The sequence below is a fragment of the Prenolepis imparis genome, unplaced genomic scaffold (genome assembly GCF_030444845.1).
Source record: "Prenolepis imparis isolate NDT839.2.m4 unplaced genomic scaffold, iyPreImpa1.0 SCAF_2, whole genome shotgun sequence".
Lineage (NCBI taxonomy): Eukaryota > Metazoa > Arthropoda > Insecta > Hymenoptera > Formicidae > Prenolepis > Prenolepis imparis.
The window spans coordinates 4,188,827-4,199,666 of record NW_028141160.1 but is presented as its reverse complement, the minus strand read 5'-3'; the positions used below and the strand labels follow the sequence as shown (position 1 = coordinate 4,199,666).

The following is a 10,840-nucleotide window of genomic DNA, read 5'->3' as shown; positions in this document are numbered from 1 at the left end:
TACCCCTTTCGGTTCAGAAGAGATATAAACTGAATGGTAGTCTCTCAATTTTTTCGGGAGAGTGCATCGCTCTTATCTACGCCTTGGACTTCATCCTGGAGAATAATGTCAAGACTGCCTCTATATTTACAGACTCCCGCAGTGTTATTGAGACTATCTCTAATCCTAGAGTCGATAGAGATCTCAATTACTTAATTTTGGCCCTGAAAAACAAGCTGAGATCCGCATCCCTTCAGGGAATTGATGTAATGCTGGCTTGGATCCCGGCTCACAGGGGCATTCTTGGAAATGAGACGGCGGATTTTCACGCGCGGGAGGCTGCCCGAAATGGCGAGCCTTCCTACTACCTCCCTCCGCATACCGACCTCTACACGGACATTAGAAAGAAATATTTGGAGGAAATTTCGAGACTATTGCTCGCCAGGACCGGGAGCGGGGGTAAACGTTATTTTGACCTTTACCCGGATTTTTCCCCTCGCCCCTGGTTTGGTGGGCTGGGTCTCGATCGACTTAATATAGTGACGATCTGTCGAATACGCTCTAACCATTATAATTTGAATTTTAACCTTCACAGATGCAGTATCGTGGACTCTCCTTGTTGTGAGTGTGGTGCGCCCTGCCAAGACATAGACCACGTCCTTTGGTCCTGCCCGATCCTGAGTGCTCACCGTTGTCAGCTTGTGGACTTCCTGCGTCGATGTTTGGATTCGCCTCCGCCCTATGAGGTTCTCTCTCTTCTTAAATCTCCGCAACAAAGGGTTGTCATGCCAATTGTCTCCTTTTTACAAAAACATCAAATTAACGTATGACGGCGACTTGACTGATTTGACGAATTGACTGTGTTCCCCCGTCGAAATCAACTTTGAAGATAATCTGGCAGCATGGGCGCTACATGAAGTTGCCCAGTGCCAATAGAAGAAGACTCAAGACTCAAGACTCCCCTCCTGCGTTCTCGCACTCTCGACCAAAAACGCTTAGCACGTGCAATTCACTTTTAGTTAATCCAGTACATATATTTTCTGTATCTCAGTAAAGAATATACTTATATATATATAGGTATATATTAGAAGATAGTGAGTCCTGTTATTTAGACCAATCCATTAGGCGCATCAACAAAAGATTATGTTAGAAAGTGGAGAAAAGATTTTTCTGCCACAGCTTTTACTTTAAAAAATTTTTTTATCAAAGCAAATCAAGTTGTTTTAACATAATATACACATCGATTATTTTGAACATGTGGATCACTATAAAGAAATTATCACAGCAAGTCTGTGATTTTTTGTCAAGTTTGGGGTACTAAAAGACAAAAAATTTCAGTCGATAAAAATTTTTAAATACCTTGCGTTACTTTTTTTGAAGTTTAAACAAAAAAAAAAGTTCACGAATTTTTTTGTTATTTTCACCTATTTGTAAAAAAGTTCACGAGTTAAAAAAAAATTCGACTACTACATCATACTATCGAGCGAAGATTCAACTTGAAGAATCCAGTTTTAAAATTGCTGTACGATAATTTTTAATGGAGTTATGAACGATCAAAATGAAAATGATCACTTTCTCTTCAATTCTTGATAATTTCATAAGGAAAAATCGAAATTTAAATTTTAATAAACGATTTTGCAGAGAAAACTTCAGGCTTTAACGTGAAAAAAAAATTTTTTTTCAAATCTTTTTGTGCATGCGACACGTCTACAAAGTGAGAATAAAAATTCTCCATTTAAGTTCGTCGTTTTTATATATAAAGAATACCAGAATTGAAAAAATGAAAAACAACTGTGATCTTTCGAAAGTTAAGATTTCAAGTTTTGAAACTTTTTTAAAATTTAAATTCTCATTTTTTGAAACAAAGTTACAGCTATTTAAAATTTGCCTATTTTTTAGACAATTAAAAAAGATTATTTTGCGGAGTGTATATTTTATCCTTACATATAAATATATATGATTATAATTACATATGATTATGATTTCTTTTAAGTACCCCAGAAAAATACAACAATATCTTCAGAAGGCACTCCAAACGAACCAATATTTCCTAGGGCATTCGTAGAATTCGGCAACAGACTAAACGAGAAAGACATTTTTGTGACATTCAGGTAAAGACTCTAAAGTTTAACAATATACACACACACGCACACACACACACGCACACATTATAATAAAATTATGTATTTATAGGGATTCTTGAATGATATTGGATACAATATAATTAAAGTCTTTGTCTCGATTTATAAAAAGTTAAAATGTAATTGAAAGAAATACAGAATTTAATACAAGATTGTGAGAAGTCGACTATACTAAAGACGAACGAGAACTCTGTCGGGTTACGATTTGCCGAATTTATTTACTTTTTCGCTCAACTCAAATTTGTCGCGAATTTTCGATTATTTATTTATCTGATCTTATCTGTCTAATTATAAATATTGATCATAAACTTCGGTCATAAATTTTTGCTTTGACCTACCAGTTTCATCAAATTAATCATTGCTCAATGTTTCGTCGCGGACGAAATTATATTCGCGCGATATGAGTGAGGAACGAGTGAGTAACAAATCGACGTTGTAGCGAAGAAGGAAACACAAGTTTATTAAAAAAAAACACAAAAAAATACAATCTTTAATTTGTCGCGATGACGCGTGAAACGCAGCGAACGACTTCGGATCGAATCTTTCGTCACCGGCAATATCTCAGAGCGAGCGACTCTGAAATATGATAGCGCGCGATAATCTTTACGATAAATTCGCGGTCTGTGAGCGACAGACGGAATTGCGGTTCTCTCGTTTTAGGCGCGTCGTGTTTTTTTTCGGCAAAGGTGTTCAACGAACAGATTGGGTCTTTTTTAATCCTTCTTAAGGGGATGCTGACCTTGTCCTATCTTACCGACAGAACGATATTTTTCTGCACCCTTTTCTCTTTATTGGTTGAATAGAATAATAAATATTTTTCCACGATTACAGTACATATAGAAACAAAGTTGGACCTCTCGATTTTATGTATAAAACAAAACAAATATTTTTAGTTAAACAACTTTTTTTTGTTTTTTACATAAATTTGAAAGGTTCCGACTTTGTTTCTTTTTGTACTTTAATCGTGGAAAAGCATTTATTATTCTATTCAACCAATAAAAAGAAAACGGTGCAGAAAAATATTGCTCTGTCGATAAGGGTCAGCATCCCCTTAACCGATCCCTTGTCATTACGCGGAATGTTTACATCAGCTGACTTTGGCGCGGTTCTATTTCCGATTCTCTTTGGAGGACGCGTGGCCCTGTTTATCGCTTTCGTCTTATTTGTTTCTCGATATTTCTCGAATCGAATTACAAGGTTGACGCGGACAATAATAAATGCGAGTTGAGCTTATGATTTATGGGACAGTTTTCCCGACAATTAAAATTTGCAAATGCGTGATTCCACCTGAACATTCCGCCCGCCTTGTTTGGAACAATTCAAACGAAACTCGAAAAACGAGAAAAAAAATCACGATTACAATGTAGCGAGAACGGGAGATGATTGAAAATGAATTGAAATAACGAGACGCGACTTACGGAACATGAGACACTGAATTTACTCCAACCATAATTGACAGCGAGTTCTCATGCTTCGCATCCTTTGATATCGTCGGGCTCGTAATCGTCATGCACCGGCAACGGAATGAGGCGGTTCACGGGTCGCGTGAGGGTCGACGACGCGGTTCGCACGGTCACGACGCGTACGTGGCCATCGTCTTCGGGGTGCGTAGCGGTGATGCGCGCCAATGGCCACTTGTTCGGTGGTGAAGCTTCGTTTCGAAGCACGCAGAGTCGGCCGACCTTGACAGCGGTGTCGGACTTCCACCACTTCGGGCGGAAATTTAGCGAGTGCAGGTACTCTCGCGACCATCGTTCCCAGAAGTGCTCCCACATCCTTTGCACCAACTGCCACCGCGTGAGTCTATTCTCCGGGGTCGTCAAGAGTGACGGCTCGGGCACAGCGTTGAGTGCGGTTCCAATCAAAAGGTGCCCCGGCGTCAGGGCGGTGATGTCCGGGTCCTCGGACAATGCTGTGAGAGGTCGAGAGTTGAGGCATGCCTCCACTTGAGCGAGCAGCGTGGACATTTCCTCAAATGTCAATGTTGTGTCGCCAAGCACCCGACGAAGATGCCGTTTGAGCGCCTTGACTACCGCTTCCCACAGTCCTCCGAAGTGCGGGGCTGCCGGGGGGTTGAACCGCCATCGAATGCGGTCGCGTGTCATCTCATTGGCGATGTGGCGCCCTTCCCTGTTGTTAGCGGTGAAGAGTGCTCGGAGTTGCCGGTCAACCCCTACAAAATTCGTACCACAGTCGCTGTACATTATCTCACAGAGCCCTCTGCGGGCGGTGAAATGGCGCAGCGCTGCGAGGAACGCGTCGGCCGTATAGTCGGACGCCACGTCCAGGTGTACGGCCTTGGTGCTCATGCAGACAAATACTGCGATGAACGCCTTGTAACTCTTGTGACCTCGCCCCTTGCCACCTCGCCTGGTGGTCCTCAAGAATTATCGGGCCAGCATAATCGACCCCGGTATGTTGGAAAGGCCTCGACGGAGTCACGCGAGGCTGGGGGAGATCGCCCATCAGTGGCTTACTCGCTGCCGCCCGCCATCGAACGCACGTCACGCAGCGATGGATGACTTCTTTGACTCGTGTCCTTCCCCTCGGAATCCAGAGGCGCTGGCGAAGTAGTCCCAGCGTCGACTGCACGCCTCCGTGCAAAGTCCGGTGATGGCTGGCCTTGATGAAGAGCCTCGTCAGATGAGACTCGCTCGGCAGAATAGCTGGATGCTTCTCATCATACGAGAGGTAGGCGTTTCCTATCCTCAAGATGTCCTTGCCGTCTATGAAGGGGTTCAGCTTGAGAAGCGGGCTCCTTTTTGATAGTTCCTTACCGCTTGCCAATGCGGCGAGATCGTCTGGATATCCCCATGCCTGAGCGACGCGGATCCATGCGTATTCGGCATCTCGCAGTTCGTCCGCGGACAGTGTGAGGCTTCGTACTTGCCGTGGATTTAGCCATCTTCTACACCAGGATTGGCTCGTCCAGACGTTGTCGGGACGCTGCGTGGTGGCTCGTTCGTTGTTCCGGTAACTCCGCCGTGGTCTCCAATGCCGGACCGCCGGGCTATGGACCTGACGTCGTTGTCAGCCACGGCGGTCCCTTCTACCACAGCTTGTGCGTCGTCAGGTCGCTCGGAGCGATTCTTCGCGATGCGCAGTCAGCTGGGTTGTCGACTCCAGGCGTGTGATGCCAGCTCGCTTTGGATGTGATGCGTTGGATCTCCGCGACGCGATTGGCCACGTACGTCTACCAGCGCGATGGATGGCCTTGAATCCATGACAAGGTCACTGTGGAATCGGACCAGAGATGCGTGCCCGCGATTGGTAGCACGATGGCGGCTTGAAGATGTGCCGCAAGCGTCGCCAACAGGGCGGCTGCGCATAGTTCTAGTCTCGGCAGCGATACCTGTTTCACAAGAGCGACCTTGGATTTGGCGGCCACCAACGAGACCCTGGCCGTTTCGTCACGACCGACGGCTCGGATGTACAGCACGGCGAACGCTCGTTCTGAGGCATCGGCGAGGCCGTGGAGCTCAATGTGGTCCTCTGGGCGATGCTCGAGCCAACGCGGGACCCGCACACTCTCAAGGTTCCGGAGGTCTGCCTTGAATGCCGTCCAGAATTCCGCATCTCTCGTCGTCAACGGAGTGTCCCAGTCGAATCCTTGAAGCCAGACTGACTGGATCAGTATCTTCGCTCAGATGATCACTGGTGCGATCCATCCCAGAGGATCGAAGAGCTGCGCCGTGACAGACAGAACTGTCCTCTTCGTTGTTGGTTGCGGCTTGGATTGGCGGGTGACAAAGGAAAATTGGTCCACGCCCGGATGCCACTGTAGTCCGAGCATGGAATGACTCTCTTGCGGGTCCCAGGCTCGGAGATCGGCACGCATTTGGTCTGCTGCGGGGACGTCCTTGAGGAGCTCCGGGTCAGTCGCGGATCATTTCTTCAGCGGGAAGCCGCCCGCCCTGCAGATCTGAACTAACTGCTGCTGGACTTCCTGTGCCTCTGGAAATGAATCAGCTCCGGCCAATATGTCGTCCACGTAGACGTCGCTGCGCAGCACGGCTGATCCCAGTGGATAACGCTCTTCCTCGTCTGCGGCTAATTGACGTAGCGAGCGGATAGCCAGGAATGGCGCGCACGCCAACCTGTATGTGACCGTGTTCAACCGGTATTCTTGGATCGGCTCCGTCGTGTCGCGTCGCCAGACGATCCGCTGCAAATCGCGATCCGCAGGATGCACGAGGATCTGCCTATACATCTTCTTGATGTCCGTTGCCATGGCGTACTTGTGTCGGCGCCAGCGCGTCAAAACGTCTGGTAGAGTTGGCAGTAGATTTGGCCCTACGCTCAATTGGCTGTTGAGGGTGATACCGGTTGGCAAGGGTGAGGAGCCGTTGAAAACCACGCGCAGTTTAGACTTTCCATCGACGCTCTTCAAGACTCCGTAGTGTGGGAGATAGCACACGACCTGTCACGCAGTTTCACGCGAGTCTATCGGCGACATATGACCGAGCCCCTCGTAGTCGCGCATAAATTCTCGATACAGATCACGTAATTGATGATCACGCGCAAACCGGCCCTCCGTGCCTGAGAGCAGTCGCATCGCGGAAATTCAATTCCCGGTGAAACCCGTCGCGTCGTCGGTCAACGGGAGTCGTACTACGTAGCGCCCGTGCTGGTCCCGTAAATGCGTTTGCGCGAACAAGTCCTCGCACTCTCGTTCTACTGATGTCAACGGTGGCGGATTGCGCGGCATTTCCTCCTGCTCCCACAACCTTCTCACCATGTCTGTCAGCGTCTCGTCGACGACGCACGAATGGCTGTGGGCAGCGGCCTTGTCGGTCGAGTCCTCGATTGCGCCCGAGAGGATCCACCCGAGCGACGTGCGTTGCGCGACCGGCTCCCGCGGACCCCCTTTGATGACACCGGAATCGAGAATAGCGGCGTATACATCTGCGCCGAGCAGAAGGTCCACCGGATCGGTGGCTTGAAATTCTGGATCGGCCAGCTCGAGTCCATGCAGGTGATTCCGCGGCTCCTCCCTCATGGTCGTCACTCCAGTGTAAACAGTGAGACACGGGAGAATCAGCGCCGATATGGTCATCGGCGACCCGGCGGCGCGAGGCAATACTCGAAGGAATACGCGCCCGTTTGCGGTACCCGTCTGCGTTCCGCTGACGCCGAAGACTGTGACTGCGGCTGAGTTTCGGTGCAAACGCAACCGCTGCGTCAACGTCTCGGAAATCATCGAAGCCTCCGAGCCCTGGTCGATCAATGCCCGTCCCGAATGCAAGCCGCCGAACTTGTCGGCGACTCGAACGCGCGCGGTGGCGAGGAGAACGGCTCCTCTTCCTAGGCGCGGCTGATGTGCCACGTGCGAGGTCGCAGTGACCCCACGACAGACGTCATCCAGCGAGGTGTGATGCCTGCCCCGGCAGACCGAGCAATTTTTCTTCGATTGGCATTCACCCACATTATGCCTTTTTTTTTTTTTTTTTTTTTTGCGCTGTGGAAACTATCATGGTACCCTCCTCCCCCGGGTAGAGGATGAGGGTTATGTGGGACTCCTTGTTCCCCTTGACCGTTTCCTGAATGGATCGATCAGGGGGCCCAAGACCTACCTCACTAAAACCACAGCGGATGCCTACGCTGGCGCTTAAAGTGATGGCGGGGAACTAGCATTTGCATCACTTCCCGCCATCACCTGGCCCTACCTATCCCGGGAGAGCATCTTCCCCGTGAGGAAGATATTCTCCCCCGCCATCGTGCGGAACCTACCCGGTTGCGGTGTAGGGGGGCACCGGCCCCACGCCGCGCCCTCCCAAAAAGTTTGAGGGGCGGGGTCACGGCTCGAGTGTTCCCGCTCGAGCCGCCACCCCCCACTCCCGGAACGAGGCTCCCTCTCCCTCCCAAAGGGGAAAGAGATTCGGCCATCGCTCCGGGAGCCCTACTTCTGGGAGTTCCCCCCAAAAGGGGGGGAAAACCCGTTCGCAGGCAGTGGTGTCCTCCCACCGATGCTCTAAGGCACCGGTGCTCTAAGTTCCCCCCTACTGTCACCGGGCTCGGTTTTGTTGGCGACGGGGTCTCCTTACTCTCCCTCTCCTCTGAGCCCCGTCGCCATCTTCCTCTCCCTCGTCGCTGGCTCGCTCTCGCTGCCTTTCCGCCTCCTCCTTCTGCACCATAACACTGGTGCAGAAGGAGGAGACCGCCTCCCATACTTCTTTGCTCCCGACCATTTTCTCGACTATGGCCGGGAGCGATAGATCCACTCCGACTTTCTCGACAAGGACACGGCGCTCTTCTGCCCACGCTGGGCAAAACTCCAGCGTGTGCTGCGCCGTGTCCCTGTTTTCGTCGCAGTGATAGCACTGCGTGGTGCGCTCCTTCCCGATCTTGTGCAGGTACTCGCTGAAGCAACCATGCCCGGCGAGCACCTGCGTGAGGTGATACGACATCCATCCGTGGGACCTGTCCACCCACTCTTCCAGCACAGGTCCCACGGCCCCGACGACCCTATTTCCCGAGTTGGATGGGGGGGATGTTTCTCAACCATTCCCCCCATTCCTCAATCAAACGTCGTCGGGCCTGCGCTCCGACTACGCCTCGAACCCTCTCTGTAACTTTGAACCCCATCCCACGGAGCTCCTTGATTCTTGCATACGCCCGTTTGTAGGCGTACGCCTGGAGCTCCATGGGAGGCAATCTCGCGAGGGTCGAGGCCGCTGCATGCGACATCGTCCTGTAGCCGCGGACGACGCGGATGGCCATCCTTCTTTGTATCCTGCGAAGGATATCTTGGATACGCTTTCTGGCCATCGCCTCATCCGCCCAGACCGGTGACCCATAAAGGGTCACCGAATTTACTACTGCCGCATACAGCTTGCGCACCCGGTCGTCCGGCCCACCAAGATTGGGCAGCAGGCGGCTGAGTGCCGCCGCTACCCCACTGGCTTTTTCTGCCAGACGACCGAAGTGCGCGTCGAAACGCCAGGTGCCGTCCAGCCAGAGCCCCAAGTATTTGATACTCGGCCCTAGCCGGACGGGGATGCCGTCCACAATGACCAGGGTCCCAGGTGGCTTCCCCCGAGAGCCATCATGAAAGAAGATGGCCTCCGTTTTGTGGGGAGCCACCTTGAGACCCAACTCCTTGATTGCTCGCACCACGCAGGCTACCGCGATATTTGCCTTTCCCTTTGTTTCACCCCAGTCGTTCCCCCCGGCTAGGACTATTGTGTCATCTGCATAGCAGACGACACGACAGCCGGGGGGGAGGGCAGAACGTAGCACTGTGTCGTAAGTCATGTCCCACAGCAGCGGGCCCAGCACTGACCCCTGCGGGACACCACACGACACTCTCCTTCCGCATTGAGTACCGGATTTGTCCCGGTACTCTAGGCTCCGATCCTGGAAGTAGGCCTTTACGACCTCCACGAGATATTGAGGGGCGCCATGATCTACAAGGGCGCCCCTCACCTTTCCCCAGGGCAGGGAGTTGAAGGGATTGGTTATGTCTAGTGCCACGCCAACAACCACCCTGCCCTCTTCAGTTTCGGATTCCGCGAACTGACGGACGCGTAGAATTGCGTCCGTCGTTGATCTGTGTTCACGGAATCCGAACTGGTCCTCGTGGAGGTCCGGCCCCACTTCCTTCATCTGCCTGACGAGTCGGCTATAATTCTTTCAAAGATTTTGCCGACCTCGTCGAGCAGGCAGATGGGCCTGTATGCGGAAGGCGCTCCGTCCGTTCTGCCCCCTTTTGGGATAAGGACCAGGTTGGCCTTACCCCAGACTGGGGGAACTCTCCCGACTTCAAACAGTCGGTTAGTAGCCGTCTTATTGGTCCTGATAGGTGTGTCAAGGCGTATAGCCAGACCCTTCCGGGAATGCCATCAGGTCCCGGGGCTTTGTTACCCCGAGCCCTGAGTCTCCTGGCAATCCCGGCCAGTTCAGCACCGGACACCTCATACTCCTCTTCCCACACGACGGGTTCCCTTACGTATAATTCGGGAACCCTTTCGCATTGTGGGAAGAGGGTCGAAAGGATGTTTTCCAGTACATCGATGTCCAGTGCTTCCGTCACGGGGGGCGTCCATCTCCGCAGCTTCCTCATTACTGCCCTATATGGGCGCCCCCAAGGGTCGACATTGAGGCTCTGGAGTTGCTCCTCCCAGGACCTCGCCTTAGACACTCGGATGGCGGCGCTCAGAGCGTTACGAGCAGACCTGTAACGCTCGAGCGCCTCTGCCACGCCCTCGTCATCATTGCCGAGGCCTCTCCTCATCCGCTTGAAGCGGCGTCTGGCCTGGACGGAGGTGCGTCTCAAATCAGCAATCTCCTTCGTCCACCAGAACGCCGCTCTTTGCGGCCTCGGCTTGGCTCGGGGCATGGAGGCGTCGCACGCCTCCCTCATTATCTCCCCGTGCCACCTGGTCCGTAATTCCTTGTGGTTCTTCCACGCCGGTCCAAGTGGCAGAGAGCATGGCTGCCACCAGCCTATCAGGATCCAATTTGTTTAGGGCCCACCTTCGGGGCAGGTCCCCCCCTTGGGCGCGGTTCAGCACCCCCCGGCGGGTGATGTCGACCCTCATCTGAATGTACAAATGATCAGAGAAGGTCTCCTCATCCATCACCCGCCAGTTCCCAATCCTGTCCGCCGTAGAGGGAGATGCCCAAGTCAAATCAATGATGGACTCCCCCTGCGGTCGGACTAGGGTGCTCCTCGACCCTTGGTTTACTATTCCAAGGCCGAGGACCGCTGCCCATTCTTC

General features: G+C 51.7%; 1 protein-coding gene across 1 annotated transcript; it reads right to left on the bottom strand.

The window, feature by feature from the left end:
- Positions 1-3,586: 3,586 nt before the first annotated feature.
- On the bottom strand, positions 3,587-5,025 carry LOC145932844 (uncharacterized). Its single transcript, XM_083032070.1, has 3 exons — positions 5,011-5,025; positions 4,442-4,937; positions 3,587-4,293 (listed from the first exon to the last, which is right to left on the bottom strand). The coding sequence occupies exons 1-3, from the start codon at positions 5,023-5,025 to the stop codon at positions 3,587-3,589; spliced, it is 1,218 nt and encodes a 405-aa protein (XP_082888196.1).
- Positions 5,026-10,840: the final 5,815 nt, after the last annotated feature.

What these genes read in the sequence shown, in the direction of transcription:
- LOC145932844 (XM_083032070.1), bottom strand. An exon ending in GTTACAAGGCGTTCATCGCA is followed by an intron (nt 4,294 to 4,441) that starts GTATTTGTCTGC and finishes CGAATTTTGTAG; the next exon opens with GGGTTGACCGGCAACTCCGA.